This window comes from Ooceraea biroi, chromosome 5, assembly GCF_003672135.1.
Source record: "Ooceraea biroi isolate clonal line C1 chromosome 5, Obir_v5.4, whole genome shotgun sequence".
Classification (NCBI taxonomy): Eukaryota; Metazoa; Arthropoda; class Insecta; order Hymenoptera; family Formicidae; genus Ooceraea; species Ooceraea biroi.
The window spans coordinates 12,949,774-12,966,791 of NC_039510.1; the positions used below are offsets into that span (position 1 = coordinate 12,949,774).

General features: G+C 44.3%; 2 protein-coding genes across 4 annotated transcripts in view; both read right to left on the reverse strand.

Annotated features, from left to right (window-relative positions):
- On the reverse strand, nt 1–12,920 carry LOC105280997 (tyrosine-protein phosphatase non-receptor type 9). Its single transcript, XM_011341900.3, has 10 exons — nt 11,858–12,920; nt 7,879–8,112; nt 7,695–7,784; nt 7,394–7,534; nt 2,314–2,577; nt 1,708–2,108; nt 1,388–1,627; nt 1,108–1,258; nt 816–1,023; nt 1–585 (listed from the first exon to the last, which is right to left on the reverse strand). The coding sequence occupies exons 1-10, from the start codon at nt 11,888–11,890 to the stop codon at nt 356–358; spliced, it is 1,992 nt and encodes a 663-aa protein (XP_011340202.1). The 5' UTR covers nt 11,891–12,920; the 3' UTR covers nt 1–355.
- A 586-nt stretch (nt 12,921–13,506) lies between these two features.
- LOC105280996 (microtubule-associated protein futsch) overlaps nt 13,507–17,018 on the reverse strand; it is a 282,442-nt gene continuing 278,930 nt past the window's right edge. For all 3 annotated transcript variants that reach the window (XM_020032260.2, XM_026969570.1, XM_026969569.1), the window contains one exon: nt 13,507–17,010. In XM_020032260.2, the coding sequence (XP_019887819.2) occupies nt 16,695–17,010 (316 nt within the window). In that variant the 3' untranslated portion in view covers nt 13,507–16,694. The remainder of the gene's footprint in view (nt 17,011–17,018) is intronic.

Here is a 17,018-nt window from a genome sequence, read left to right on the forward strand (position 1 = left end):
TTCTTATTTTATAGTAAAATACCTATATATATATGTATATCTTTGATCAGTGCCTTTTGATGCACTTGTACATCTATATTCGTCGATCGGAGCCCGATACGAGGAACGTAGAATCGTCGTTTGTTCGCTCACACTTTTTGGTCTCGGAAAAGAAAAATCGATCCGGCTTTGTCGGAAGTTCGAGATTAACGCGACAGCAAGAAATTCGATCGTTATACCGATGGATACGATAGCAAAAAATAACGTTCAGTCATTTATAAGGTATAGAAATAGGCTACTTGAAGGATACTGTATACGCATACTCGGGAAGAACATCAATCCGATATATGATAGCAGTGCTCCGCCGCTCTTCTATCTAATCCGAGTCCTCCTCGATCGGTGCAGGTAACATGGAGAAATGCTGCGCGCTAAGCATCCCCCGGGAGAGCGCATACTCCGCTAGAGCACGATGGCAGAACACGTACTGATCCGGCATCTGAATACTGTAGGCCCTCTGCGCTCTGATCTTCTCGACGGTACCTCGTATGTCCACGGTTCCGGTGTCCTCCAATCGCGATATGCAAATATCCAAGGTGCAAAACGTACCTGGACACACGATGTTTCATTTATGTTCTAATTCGGTTTTTACGTGCTTCAGCGAAACATCTTTGTGTCGCGTTATTTGTAAATATAATTTCTATTAACATATTCAATTATAGTTTTACAATTTTTCCAATATATTAATTGTTAATTATTAACATAATAATATTATACAATTATAATTGTAATATAATATTGCAGTTACAACTGTGATTGCACAGCAAACGTCCACCTACCTGTCCTTCCGATACCAGCGCTGCAATGTACGACTATAGGTGGTCCGCGAGGATGTCCCGCCCATGTATCACCTCTGCTAGCGAGCAATTTGCTTTGTTGCTGTCTCACTAGGGACAAGAACTGCAGTAAAACTGTAGCCGATTGAGGAACACCGTAATCCGGCCATGCCGTGTACAGCATATGACAAACCTCCTTCGTCTCATCAGTCTGGAACGAGAGAGAAATGGACGTGAATATGAGAAACAAATCCGATAAAGTTGCAAGCAGAAATGTTCAATTGTACACATTTACCTTATTATTTGTAAGGAGAAGCATGGATATTGTGTAATCTGGATTTGTATCGACGTCAAGGGTAGTTACGGTGAACCCACCGGCTTGCACCTCGTCGCCCGGTTCCGGCCCCCAGTACTGCGCGCACTTTGTGCGCCCACGTTCCACCACTCTGAAAAAGGATTGACGTATTTACGAACTGCATAGTATATACCTAGAGCTTCGAGCGCGAAACATATCGTGATCGATATTATCTTGAAATCCTACAACGCGAAATGAGGTCGAGAATAAATTAGTCTACCTCGTGGTCATAACGACGACCAATGTTTGTTGCTCCCAAACCATTCTCCAAAAATCGCCACACGTCTTAGGCAACGGACCCTGAGTGCTGATGAACGCATTCTTCTGTTTATAGCCATCGACGAAATTCGCGTTTATATAATCGGACGTTGCGTCCCCGTCGATCTGCGAAAGGCAGACTCTGCTGTGGTCGTAGCAGAGCACATCGGTATAGCGATTCTTCGATTGATTGGCCCTTAATCTGGAATATAAAAAAAAATACAAGATTATGGAATGTCACGATGAAGCTAACGCGTCGCGCAAAATCGCCATCTTACGCACTTTGCATTGTTAAATGAACCGTCCGGCGGTCTCTGCCTGATTTCCGTGTATTCCGCTATGAGGCCGGCGCGTCCTCGGGAATGTATATCTGTTATAAATTGCTCCATCGTAACGGCCTGCAGTCCAGGATCGCCATGTAGACTATCATCGTCACTAAAACCAGAACTAGCCGAGGACGGAGGCTGAACTGGGGATGGCGCTTCATCGGTGCCGATCCACGCGTCGCCATTAGCCGTGCTGATCTCGATGTCGCCAATGTTCGCCACATCGTCCTTCACCTGTTTGCTCTTATCAATTACGGGACTAGTCGAGTTACTGTGCGTCGTGGTCACATTAGGATTTTGATGCACCGTTCGATCCTGCGCTGTCGGTGAGACAGGTGTACCCACTCTCGGGGTGACCTGAAAAGACACATACGTCAAATTAAAAAATTTATCGTAATTTTATGTTATTTTATGTATTTTTTATGTAGAGCAATGTTAATTACAATAGTGTTTCTCTCAATCGCACGTCAGTACGGAACAACAATTTAAATAGTCTTTCTAACATAAACTACGTTCGATCGTCAAGTTATACGGCAGACTTGCGCGTTGCACAAATACTGACCTCACACAGTTCACCCCCGCCTCGGTTCGTCATGGATTTAAGACAGTGAAGTAGCCATGCTTCATGCTGTACCTCCAACGTGCCGCCTAAACGATGAGGCAATGATTCTCGCGGGATATGTAACGTCAGTTGTGGGATGGATACCGTGAACACTCGGTCCCTCAACTTTTCACGTACAAATAGCCGGAGGATCTTGAAGGGCGCTTTGAACCACAATGGCGCCGTTACGATCAAGACTTTCTTCAGTTTCGCAGGATAACCACCCTGAAACAACGATGCAGATATGTATGACTCAATGAGTATTTATATACGAAAGCTTAAAACTATTTTATTTAAAATATAAAATTATATTATTACTTTATCCTTATTTTACAATAAACATTATAACTTTAATCGCATATTCATGATGAACAATATCTGAATACATTAAGAACAGTGAGCAAAAAAATACATTTAAAATTATGATTGCTAATTGTAGATCCTTCAACTCATATATTCATTTCAATATTTAATTTAATTTTTAATTTATTTTATTGTTGAATTTCCATTCCAACTAAAATTGAATATTTATATAACATTTATTGTTCGAAATATCTTCCCAAACATTTTACGAGAAAAATATTGGTGCACAGTTGCGCAAACTTTACACGAATCTTGAAAAATTCAGTTGCGCTTGACCTTTCAAAGACATTGCAATAATAGAACGACCCATATATCACACATCAGCAATTCGGTTGCCAACTACTACGAGTCACGTACTTAACGCGAAATGTTTAACGTGCAGAAAACGCGACTGAATCATTCCTAATCGCGTTATCAGAAAATCCGAACACTAAATTGAAAAAAAAAAAAAACTTGTAGCTTCGCGTCCTCCCCGTCACCATGCAATTTCTCCCATCAATCAGCAAATTACATACTACCTACGGATACGCGACCGAATAAATATCGTTACGCGAGCCCGAACGAATGCGCGTCTCATGTTTCCCCAGTTACTTCGTAACGTACATAAAACACAGGAAGCCGAGCGACTTAACCCCCGGGTACAGGCCAGAGGGCGGAAGTACCGTAACGCCAACGACGTCAGCAGCACTACCACCACCATCGCAACCACCACTACCATCATCGTCGCCGCCAACCACCGAGGGTACGTAACAGCCGCTACGTATTCACGAACGTCATCGAAGTACGAGCGCGTACAACGAGGCCAAGGGACACTGGCGCGGTTCGTTCCGCGGGGACGAATCGCAGTTTCGCCTGGAGAAACGTACTTATTTTGGGATCGCACGAACGCACGAACGTAACGCCGCGAGCACGCAAAGTCGAACGCGTAACGTAAACCGCGTTTCACCGTAATTTCCCTCGTGAGAGAATTCAAATCACCGTCGAATAGCCGTGCCATCGCTTGCCCGGTCGATCGATCGTTAGACGGTTTCGAAATTTACCGTGAGCCGCTGCTGCCGAACGCGGCGGCGGCAATCGCAGGCGGGATCGCGGACATATTTCTTGCAAAGTCGCCGCGGCGTCGTCGGCAGCACTCAGGCAGGATTTCCTGAGGAGGGAGAGAACGAGCCACTCGTCCGGAGGATCGGCGTCCTCTTGGCGTCCTCTTGGCGCCCGCCGCGGGGGCACGCGGGTTCGATACTCGAAATCACTGCCGGCACTTCGGTCGGTCAATCGATAGCGTCAGATTAGTATGACACCGCCGGGACGCACACTTGACGGCGAGCTCGACGAGCTTCCTGGTGCTCGTCGTCGTCGTGGAGATAAAAAGGACAACGAAACTTGCCGGGCTCGCTCGCTCGCCTCGCGGACGGGACGCGCGATCGAACGAACGGGGAGAAAGGAAGAGAATCGGGTCGCGCCGTGTCCGAAGTGCGACAAGGTGCTGCAAGGGGGTCACGATGATTACTGACCGCCAGCGTCGCGACGTTAATCGGAGCGCGGGGCACGCATGCGCCGCTGCCGCGCCACCGTTCGGCTCTACCACGCGACCCCTTCTTTTCACCGCCGACATCCCTTACGCGAATTCCTCCCCCTTTTTTATTGCCGACAGCAGAGGTGCAGCAACCGTGTATACCGTAGTGACGTATTGCTCTACCAGCGGCTCTCAACCGCGACTTCCTGTCGCCGAGCGCAGCGACGTCAGCGTCGACGTCGACGAGTTCTCGATAATTGCTTTCGCAGTCGCTCGGAAATTTCTCGGAGCGTTATTTAAGTAACCGATCGGTTATTTTAATGCAAATTACACTTGCAGGGATTAAATCTTAAGATCTCTCACATAATTGCATATAAATGCATTCTTAAATGCATTACAAAACTAGAACAGAAAAAATTGGAATTGCAGAAGAAGCATAAAGTATCATCGCCGCAGTTTCATTAACATTACATCATAAATTGTAAGAGAATTACAAAATTGATGAATGCGATTTCCACTATTCCGTCTGCCAATTCATGCGGAAAATCTCTCGCAAAGCGCGCGCAATAGAATCTTATAACGCAATCTACGATACAAATTAATCTCAATATCTCTCAAATATCGCAGATACTTTAACGACCTTTCAGGTAGAGTGCTTCGCCCTGTTCCATCACAGGCACTGTGGCACTCTTTTCTTCGTAGTTCAACACGCGTTTACAATTACAGGAATAAAATCACGATGTCACGTGGAAAATGCTGGAGTCACCTGACAATGGCACGAGAATGCATCCACGCTATCGAATTCGAGCGAATTCGCTATCGAATTAATTACCGTCCAATGGAAGACACGTGTGAGACAATTAGCACGTATCACGATGCACGTGCAAATGTCACTGCGCATCGAAGCTTTATAAAATAAAAATCGTCATCGGGCGAGACTCTCGCTTCGCCTTGGAATCACGGTTCACTGCGTGATTAAGATCCGATAGAATTGCATGGTGCGTGAAGGTCTTTCACACCTTCGCGCCTTTTCCATAATGAATGACGATAATATCCTCCCAGGGAGAGAAAAAAAGGACACGCTCGTCTTGTAATCGCCCCCTCACGGGTTATTTAATGTTTCTCAAGATTACGTTATAGATACACGTACACGTACGGTATGCATGTGGATGTATCTTAATGACGTTATCGACATTGCTGACGCTATTACTAAAGAAGGAAGTTACTGGGAAACCTTTGAAAGTCACCCTACACGCCGTACTTTGACGTGCCTCGTCGCGTAATCGCAAATCCACTTTTCGTCAAGCGTGAACTCCCTTAAGCCTTGCTGTTCTTTCAGCTGCACATCCCCCTACGTTAAAAGCTAATTTAGATTTCGCGGTTTGTCAAGAAATAGAAGTCTCGAAAAAGAAAGAAAAAAATAGCGAAAAACGAGGCTATATAATAATTGAGACACAATAATTGGAACGCGCCGCGCTATTATAGATGAAAAATGTTTATGTAGCTGTTGAACATTTCTATATAGTTATAAAACATATAAGTTATATAATTATAAAACAACGAAAAATTACAATGTACAAAGCGACAAATTATTCGTCATCGTTAAATCGTAAAAAATGTCGATTACGAACAAATTTCAGCTGGAAACTGTCTCGTATATTCGAATAATGATGGTATTAAAGTGATGCTGCATTCGGGACGGGCCAGGAGAATCGCATATGTCGCGTATGACACCATTTTTTACGTAAGTGGGCCGACCGCATCAAAGCATTAACGCACGGAGACTATTTCGACCGACCGGCGATGACTAATTGGGTTAACTTCAGCGACAGTAATAACTGTAATGCCACTATGCCGGACAAAATTGCGCACAACGTGAATGTTAATCGAGTCGTGCGTTTTAGACGTTGCTAAAGGCATACTTCACGCTCACACATAATTCGTATAATTATTACGCTCTAATCTGTACGGAGAAATTTTTCACGAGAGAGCGCGGAAAGAGAGCTTCCATTCTGTGCCACAACAAGATATTTATATCTCGGAAATTTAGTAGTGCTGCGGATAAAGCAATGTGTGCTACTTTTCGAACATGCAATTATTGTTAACGGTATTCTGTGCATTTTATTAATTTTATATATATAAGCGAATAGAGAGATGTATAATTCCTGTTCGGGAAAGTAAAATATTTATATAGATATTGTAAAAAACATAATATTTTACATATTTCGTAAGCCAATATTTTCTAAAGTATAACCAATAAACTATTTATTATTATAACACAGTTATAGCTAACGAAATATACGGAATATGATTTTTCAACAATATCTAGATATATTATACAAAAATAATAATAGGTCAATCCAATTTTTTTCATATTTTATAACTAAAATTTAGATTCCAGATAAATGTTAAACGTATGCTTTCTTTTGTACATCAGTCGATATTGAATGCAAAGCACCTCCACTGTAGTGGTGGAGGTGGCGAACTAAAATCATGTATCGTAATATATAATATTTGCTGCAAGATAAACTCTTCTCTTATTCTCGATCACGATCTTTTCTCGCTTTCTAATCTTGCTCGGCAGGACTGCTCCGCTTTGCTTGGATGCACGCTTAGATTACACGCTGCTCGATCGCGTCGCATCGAAAAGTATTACGCGTATTTCGAGAGAAAACTGCACAAATCTATATAAGAAAAAAAGCAACGATAATATTGCTCTTTTGCAGCCTGATCTCACGGAATTTAATGTTCCCGAAAGAAGAAGAGAAGAAAATACGAGAGATTTTGTACAGCGTAGGATTGTGCAACGGTTTTGCAAGAGTCAAGTCAAGAAATCCTTGGCATACATTATATTATTCTCAACGAGAATAAACGGAAGCAAATTTCGCGCTCCTTGATTATTCAGGTAACTTGCGCTGATCGTCGGAAATTCTTAATTCTTGGATTTTTATACGCCTTTTCGAAACAATCTTTCAAACAATTCGCCATACATCATGTTACATCCATGTTTAATTAAATTTTGTACATTTTTATACGTCAATTTTAATAATTTAATAAATTTTGAAACTATAGAACACTAAAGTTACACGCAGCTTATTTCGGACATTTTCACGTTATATTTAACAATTTTCAAAGCAATGTTTAAAATGTATCTCGTCAACTTACCTTCAAAAGTGTCAGAATTTTCTGAGACAGATCATAGTCGAAATGCTGGTACTTGCTGTCTGACATATCATAAATAAAAACTAGACCATGCTTCTGAGTTTCTGCACTTTCGAGGGCGGCGTCCAACTGGTACACAACACCCTGGAAAAAATTTAAAAGATAACCATTATTTTAACCAGATCAGAATCTTACAAATTGACGAATTGAAAATTAGATATCTCTGTGAACGTTAAAACATATACATGCTGTTTAAAGAAAACCATCTTGTTTTTTTTTTGTATTTATCAATTGCAAAACTTACCTGAAGAGTCGTTTGGTGCGTAGTGTTTTGTGGAAGATGCAAATGCGCCGTAAAAATAGCTATTGCTGCACCTGTTGCGTCTCTCGATGGCTAAAATAATTGATTACGTTAAGCTGCTTCAAGTCGCACAGTACAATGACCGAATATAAAACGCACGCGGGTTAATTGCCTCCCCCCATCTTACCAGAACAGTAAATTTCCCTGTGCGTAGCTCGCTGAGCAAGGGTTCCTGAGTAGGATGCAAGACTGCTAGTCCCTCTCTTCTCCTAGTGGCTTCATGCTGCTCATATAGAGCCAAAGCTCGCTGAACCTCGAACTTGCGCGCCGCCAAAAACTTCACTGCTGTGCTCCAGGATACCGGGCCGGCACGTCTTCCGGCTCTACACTTATTCACGGCCTCTATGAATTCTTTTGTAGCCTGGAGAAACAGAAATTTCACACGCATATATTTACATATTCTATTATTAAAGAACAAGGTCTTTTGTACAATACAATTAATACACACATAAATCGAAAATAAATTAGATAAGACAAATAAAATTTTTCTGACAGATAGTTACTAATACACAATATATTTTGATCTTACTGTTAATAATGTTTCTAGAATTAACGACTACTTCGACGTAAACATTCGACGTTTCCTCTACTATACCAATTTTTAGAATTTTGATTATTCATGTATTAATCAACATTATTAAAAATATTTATACAGAACAGTCTGCTTAATCAATTATCGCAATAAACAATTTTTAAACAATCTTTATCTTTTAGCCTTGCTATTATTGCAAAAGGAAAAGTGCAAAGTCTCAGCAGAAAGCGATAATTTACTCTATGAATAAATTATCTCCTCTTACTGAACGCAACGTTGGGTAACAAAATTCCAGTCATAATCGCTCAACATCTTACACACATCGTTGCACAATGACAACCTTGAAAAACGGCGCTTCGCGTTAGCGGCGCGCCAGGACAGGAAACGGCGAATTACAATCCTTATCAGCGCGACCCGATCAACGGTGCGCGAACGCAACGCTATGCATATCTCGATTATTTCGTCAACTCATTCGTCACCTTCGGAACTACTTCGTGTGGTAAAGAGGAAAACGAAAAAACAAATGTAGAAAGTGCTCGATTCGTGCGGGCGACGTGACACCGACAATCTCGCATTTCGACGACGTCGACACACGTGAATCTTGCCGTTCGCCCCGACGGAAACGCGACGATCGGCATCTGTAACTTGCAACGCCGAGTGCCTAGGACGAAATTACTCATCGAGGAATCACCGACGTTTCTCGCAATCAACGTGCTTGCCCATCCGCGCTCATTGTTCGTGCCAAACCAGGAGATACGTAAGTACGTAAGATATGTAAAGATACGTTGGCGTCGCGCCGAGAAGATGACGGATCGGGAAGAATTGACGATCAGGATGATCAGGATGACCAGGACGATCAACAATCGACTGGACGTCATTTTGAGGCCCGCTATTAAAACGTACGATGACCGTGGACGTGGTGTACATTACACGTACACACGCGTACACATGCGCCGGTTGTACTACCGATGCAACTTCCGGTGTCCGGCTACTTCCCCACCGGCTATTTCCGGTATACGCCAGCCGGCGGGGACCAGTCGGTACGGCGAGTGGTGTAGGTCGACGCGCGTGCATCGGCGAGCCGAGAGCCGAGGAATTCAACACCGCGATACGCATTTCTGCGGCTCTCTTCGTAACAGACTGCTACGCGTGAATCGCTCTCGCGCATTCATCCGCGTGCGTAATAACGAACAAACGCCGCGGATAAACGGTAGCCATTTCATCGCGACGCGCTCAGCGTCTCTCCGTCCGTCGCCCACCGTTGTGGACGAACACCCTCCTCGACCCCCTCCGCCTCCCCTCCCTCCGTCTCCCCGCTTATCTAGCGATGAATAAACGAAGAGTTCGGAGACGAAGCTGAAAGGAGGGCTCCGGAGACGGAACTGCGCAATAACGCGGCGGACACGGAGGAATCCGCTGTTCACATCCGTCGTGGAAAGTCGCGGAAAGAAGGAAACTAAGTTTCCGGGCTAACATTCCCGGAAACGCGTGTGTATCCGCTGCACGTGCGCATCCGTATCCGCTGAGTCACGTTTATTAAAACGTATTACTACGCCGACGGATTGTTAATAACAGTCATTGAGAACCGCGTGGACGTTAATCGGCGGTTAAGTGAACTTTCTAACGTAAATGGCCGATGATAAAACGGTGAACGGAAAGGGTCAAGGGATCTCCCCGATTAGCGCTGATTAATCAAGGTTGTCGCAGTGACCGGCCCTTAACGCGAGACAGAAGAGGCCTGCGCCTTGAATTAACGCCACGATTATCATTTATCTCCGCCGTGTAATGAGGGCTCGGCACGCTAAAAATACACGTCGCAGCTTCACGTCCGACGGAAATTCAACACCGCAAATCGATACGCGGGAAAACCTCGTTACAGAGGCGCTCCGTCGAGGCGAACCGAGACGAACCGAGTTCGTCCATATTGAGAACTTGTTACACAGGATTACACGATAATTCGCGTATCGACGCCATTCTCGCGTCAACAAGTTCAGTTAATCACAAGGGCGTCCGCAGGGGGAGGGGGCATGATTCAAAATGTTATTTCCAGAATTAAAATATTTATAATTAAAAATTTATACACCTTTTGGGAGTAAAAGCTTTCTCACCGCGACCAGGTGGATGCTGCGCGCTGTGTTTGCAATCTGGCATCGTTTTTTGCTTTATTTCAAGGAAGAACAAGTACTTAATTGTTTGCTGATTCGAGGAGGGCAAATGCCCAGTCTTGCTCCCCTCCCCCCTGCGGACGCCCATAGTTAATCGCATGGCGAAACTGCAAGTGTGTGCAAAAACTTCCTGGTTACGCACACTTTATTTAATATTATGTACTTGTTACGTTACGTTGTAACGTTTCCAAGTCCTTGGGTTTTCTCAATGTTAATCGATCTTGTGCATTACCTAACCTTTATCCGGTTAATGTACTGTCTTCATTGATCATTTGAGAGAAGTTTACAGACTTTCGCTTGGTGAAACAAACGTAGAGCAGAGAATTTGATTGAGAAGTAGAGCGATGACCAGACGGGACGATTCTCCTAACCTTACACGAGCTTGCATCGATAATCGATTTTTGCAGAAACGAGTTCCGTTGAAAGATCAAAGAACATCGCATTACGAATTTATTTATCGCATGATCTAACGTTCCTCGTGCGTTTCGACCGCACCTCGTATACGCAGAAATCAACCGACTCACCGCAGTGGTATTACGTAGAGGTGAATGTTTAAAGCGGCGGAAACGGACGCGAATATAGCCGCGTATCGACGGCATCGCTCCGCTATCGACTCGCGCCGCGCGTTCGACAGCGCGGTTTTAAAATAGTCAAAATTTCCCAATCGGGACGCGCGCGCGCGCGTGTGGGTGTTCCCGAGGAGCCGGCTGCCGGAAACGCGGCTCATTATTAACGCCCGTGCCGCGTTAAAACACTCCGGCGTTTCCGGCGAGCGATCGGCGACCGCACTTTTGCCCACACCCGTCCGCGATTATCGAGATGGATAAAGGAAAAGCAACGTCGCTCTTCGCATCGACCGTGGAAAAAGAGGAAAAGAGAGAGAGAGAGAGAGAGATACAGAGGGAGAGGCGGCGATTTCCGCGGCGTGTTTACGATCACGATCGCCGTGACGCTCGCGAGAGAGATAACACGCGCGAGCGGATGCGAATAATGTTTACGTCCTCGTAGGCGCGCCTGCCCAAGCTGGAGAGTTTCGAACCTCTTTCTTCTTCTCTCTCTTTCTCTCTATCTATATCTGTATCTCTCTTTCTCTCGAGGACCGATAACCGGCGGAGCGATCGCGTACGATACCAATACCGGACATGTTCGATTTTTCGATGCCACGGGTCGCCGATGAACGGACGGACAAGCCGCGCCATCCATTCTCCACCAATTACCAGGCACGTTTTCATCCTCGCGCCCGACGTTGATCACCGGAGTCGGAGCACCCGCGCGCGCAACTCCGCGTTCCGCGGCGCTTGGTCCCTTCGCAGTTACGGATCCGAGAGCGCGGGACCGTCACCATCGCCGTGTCTCGCGAGCGGGTCCGGAGTGCGCGCGATTCATTCTCCGACCAAGGTTCTACTCACTTGTTCCTGCTCGACGGTCAACGTGGCTGCCATTTTGACTTCAACGCACCGACGTGCCCGAGGTGTGTACCAGCGGTGCGCATCGCACGTTACTTCCAGTCCCGACGCCGCGCGCGCTCGTCCGCGAGAGCAAGCATTCTGTCGTTCGCACAGAGTCCGTCCGGCGAGTGCTCACCTGCCCGCTCGCGACACACTACTAATCCTCACTGAGCGAAGCCGCCCTCGGCGACCGCGACCGCAATGAACTTGGCGACGGACCGTGGATCATCTCGACGCGCGACCATTGTTCCACCATCTCGCGCGCACCCGAACGCGCTTGTGACACGCTCCACTCGGTGGACCTCGGCTCAGCTCGATCGTCTTCCCTTCGACGGTCGCGCCGCCATCTTGAAAGCGATCGTGCGCGCGCGGCAGGCGGCGCACGCCCGCCATCGGCCGACGGCATGATCTGGCTACTTATCGTTTTGCACTTTGCGTTGCACTTGCGTTTATTGTTTGCAGATATTATTGATGCATCAATCGTAATTGGTGATTCTGATAACGATGAAAGAAGCTTCCAAACTTTCGATAAAAGGAATTCGTAAATATCGTAGAGTATAATCGACGGAGGCAGATTCTTATAAATATTATGAGTACAAGAAGATATTTTGCATGTTGGACGATTGTTTTAGAAAGATAAGGCTATATCTGTTGGATAGAAGTTTGACTGGTATGCATACGTGACAAACATCATGATAAAAGTCATGTTATTCATGTATAATACGTTACCTGTTGATGATTCACTAGATATCAAATATTTCCGTTATTAAATTTCCGTTCCAAATGCGATATTAGCATCAAGTGCTATTTTGTATGCGATTATATACATATTTGAGAATCGTGATGGAATGTAAAATTAAATTCCGTTCTTCAAGATAAACATATTTATCCATCGCGTTGCTTTATCGCGTTATAAAGATAACTAACAGCTAAATGCTCAACTGTTTCCTGTTAACGTATGAGGAAAGCAATATATATTTTTTGATAGTTAATGCAAGAAAGGAAGAAATTTTATTAATACAAAATTATCACGAGCACTTTCAATTTTTACGAATATTTTTGTAAAAATAAATATTAATTCTTGATTGATGGCGTCTATATCTCATCATTCAATCATCGTAAGTTGCATGATCGTGTTTTAATAACTAAGAAGAATATATGCGTACAATAATTATAAATTTAAAAGCAATTCTGACGCAGTTCTCTTCAAAAAAACATATTTGCTGACTAACAAGCTTACAATTCTTCTTAGTTATTAAAGCAACGATAATTTTCCCTATCGCTGGCCACGATAAGAATATAGATAAGTCAAGTTGTTCAGACAAAGCCGATAATAGAGTCTTATTAATCCAATTCCAAGTGGATTCCGATAGAATATTAGCGCAATCTCGACTTTTAATCTGTCTTCACGAATTAGTCGTAGTTGAAGCGTTTAATTGAAACGTCAACGAAATTCGTCTATATTCTCAATGCAGCTCGAGAATCGCTTTTACATCGAAAAACACCATAAAATCATTTCAGGCAGAAATCTTCAAGCGAGATCCCCATCTCGCCCAGACGGATGCTACTTATTCGGAGGGTTGAGAAATGCAATGATCCAAACACTGACGTTTCGTAATATAAACATTTTTCTTATTCAAACGTATGTTCTTACATTTACACAGTACAAAAAATTATACTCAGACCTGCCGGCCCGCGGTTCATAACTGCAATGACTGGGGGCGGCCGGTGGTTGCAGGAGAAGTGGGGTAGGAGCGGGGGCGCAGAAGGATAGGTAGCACGCGACTTCTTTCTTCTTTGGGGGTGAGGGGCAGAAGAGACGAATAATATCTCAAAAGGATTTTGAAGGTCTGTACATTGTTATACCGTCCGTTCCACTCCGCCCCCAATACACGGCCCATTGTTCTCTCGTTCTCGTCGCATTTTCGCCAGACACGCACGCCTTTCTCTCTCTCTCTCTCTCTCTCATCCACACGTTCACACTCTCTGTCTCTCTTTCTCTCTCATGCTCACTTAAGCATCGTTAATTTTCTTTCTCTCTCTCTTTCTCTCTTCCACGACTTCCTTCTCTTATTTTTTCCCTTTTTTTTAATCATTTACACTCGTACGTTCGTGCTCGTACTCTCCTCGGCATATTTAGCAACATTTAAATATTGTAATTTTTTCGTAATAATTATAATCGTAATAATGATAATAATATAATAATTATTATAATGGCATAATAAACTATCTATCTACGCGTGTAAGGTGTATTCTTTTCGTGTTTCTCGTAAAGGTTTGCGTACCTTCTTATCGTTATGCCGTCCTATAGAATCTTTTTTCGTATTTATATATATATATATATAATGTATACATATACGGATGTATATAAATGTATGTACATACACGTAGCAAGAGAACAAACAATAGCTTCTCGTCTGCAGCAATAATACACAGAAATATGTCTTCCTAAGAACTTTATACACCGCCGTTGTGAAATTATCAACGGTACTTGTTGCTCCTGTTGTTGCTTCTTGTAGCTTGCACAATTTCCATACAATCGTTACTTATCGACACTAAGATATTTAAAAATTTACTCGTTAAATATCATTTAATCAAGTCGTTGTATGCTATGACGAATGTTGAGATCAAAGAAATTGCGGATTCCAGGATGCCAATGATTTTTATTCGTTTCCTTACTGCTCATTTCCCTCTTATATCGTTTACACATCTGTGTCAAGCCGTGTAATGGTCGACAATCGATCGGCGCGAGATTAATGACGCGTACGACGCCACGTTCGATTCAAGAGTTGCTGTCCTGCATTGTGTCGTGCGTTTCTCTTTTCATTTGTAAAATTGCGCGGACGCGCAAATGTATCGACGAGCTATCCACCGCAGCTTATGCTCGTTCGAATCATCATCACTGAACGGAACTTCCGCGAAACGAGACAGAAGTAACAAAACGCGACAGCAGTCCTCGAATCGCCGGGCAATGACGGTGCGAATAACGGAGAACACCTCGTCGCTCGCACGAACCGTCACGAAATGACGGGAACCTCCTCCCGTCATCTCTGCGTGGATTCTGCGTGACTAATCATTTTCTCCATTCCTCTTTTCTCTACCTACGCATATTACGATACATAACGCACGCGCGCATACTTGAAAATGTCCCACATCGTTCAACATTGGCACTTTCGAAAGTCGTTATTCCTCGTTTTCTCTAAGCGTTACCGCAAATAATTTTTTTTTATTCATCAATTAGCGTATGCCTCGTTACGATACAATTACGTTACCTTTCTATCTTTTCGGCTTTATCGTCGGACAATTAGACAGTTTTGCATACGTTTTGACAAAAATAACATATTCATTCTTATCATCAATATCCCCCGCTCGTTACACGCTGGGTAGTCACTGGGTTATGAAATAGCGACGAAAAAATGTTTAACCCTTTCACTACGGAGAACTCGAGGCGTACGGCACCCCAAGACCACTGAGTGCCGAGGCTACAAATCACGTAGTAATCGCGATAAAATTAGCTACACGAGTGTATGACACCAGCTTCCGACAGAACAAAGTTACAAAGCAAACAGCTCCATCGCGAACTGTTGAAGTTGACCGTCAAGGGATCTTCACGAAAACAAAATGAAATACATCCACAGCCGTCAATAGTGAAAGGGTTTATTCAGTCCCGTTTTACATACACCTTCTCGGAAAGTTAATATATCGCAGAATACCAACTTTCTTTCCTCCTTTCCTTTTGTTCCGATGTCTTCACAACAATCGCAATGACAATCATACAAAATACTCATAGCACCCCGGCCGCTCATAACCGATACGCAGGCTGTCGTAGAAAAAAAAAAGTAATACGCCTCGGAGGAACGTCGCTCTACGAATGATACGAATTATCAGCTAAAGGTTGCGAAAAGGTTTCTCCTCCTTCTTAGCATCGTCGACAATGAATCGATTGTTTAGGCAGTGTTTTATCCTTACGCGCGCTGTTGTCGCGCGCGGAACACGAGAAACTAAACCGCGAATACGTATCGGCCATCTCTGACCGGGGCTTCGAATACCGAAAGCACCAGATCACCAGATTAAATGGATTAGCTTGAATCCCACAGTTATCGCCGATTCAGCTATAATAATTCGTAATCGACATCTAATTGCACAAAGGTACTCCTAGACAACTCACTCCTCCTTCTTTTGTTTTCTTTTCTGCCACTCTGGTAGTTGCTAGCAAAACTTCATTACACAATATATTTCAAATATCTACATTTATATAATATAGACAGTGTGTGTGTGTGTGTGTGTGTATTGGATACAGGCACGATATAATTAATTACAAATAACGTATGATCCAAAGTCCTGGTATCACAATAGTAATGGACGCGGCGGTTTACCTGTGCGCGACCCGGCCCCGGCGAATCATCATCGCTCGTCTCGCTCGCACTTGCGAGCTCGCCGGACTTCATGTCCGTCTTTCTCGCGGGGAGCGCGAAAAACGGGGAGAGCGAGTGAGAATTGCGCAAAGGAAAATCCAAAATTGAAAAACGACGAATAGCTAATATTACTCATCTATTGGCTCAACCAATATAACGCAAATCAAATCTCCGAATTATCTTCACAAATATCACAACAAATTTCGCACCTCCGCGACCCGATCTTGCCGCGGGGAGGGCGATATTCCGCAAAGACTCTCCCGGTCTCATCAGCTTCGCTGTGTCTGGGAGCAGCAACAACAGTTGATCTCACTCTCGGACAGTGAGATCATCCATCAGGAAATTGTCAGAGGGTCTTACGACCGCGCAGGGTGAACCTAGGGCTACGTTTCCTCCTTAATCTTTGTCTCATTGGTGGTCTTGAGCTTGGTGAGGGTCTCCTCCTTAACATTGGCTAGAACGGTCAGCGAGTCCTTCACGGCGTGATAGATGATGTTCTTGATCTGGAGCTTGTCCTCGTGATTGGTATGTGTATCGGACAGTGCGCGGAACTCCTGGGTCAAGTGGAAGCAATGAGAAACATTCTCCGGCGACACGAAGTCTTCGGCCACCTTTATGCAGTTGTGCAGATTGCGCACTTGATGCGGCGCACCGGCTGGCACGAATACCGCGTCGCCTAGACATTGGACGATAGCGTACCTGTTGAT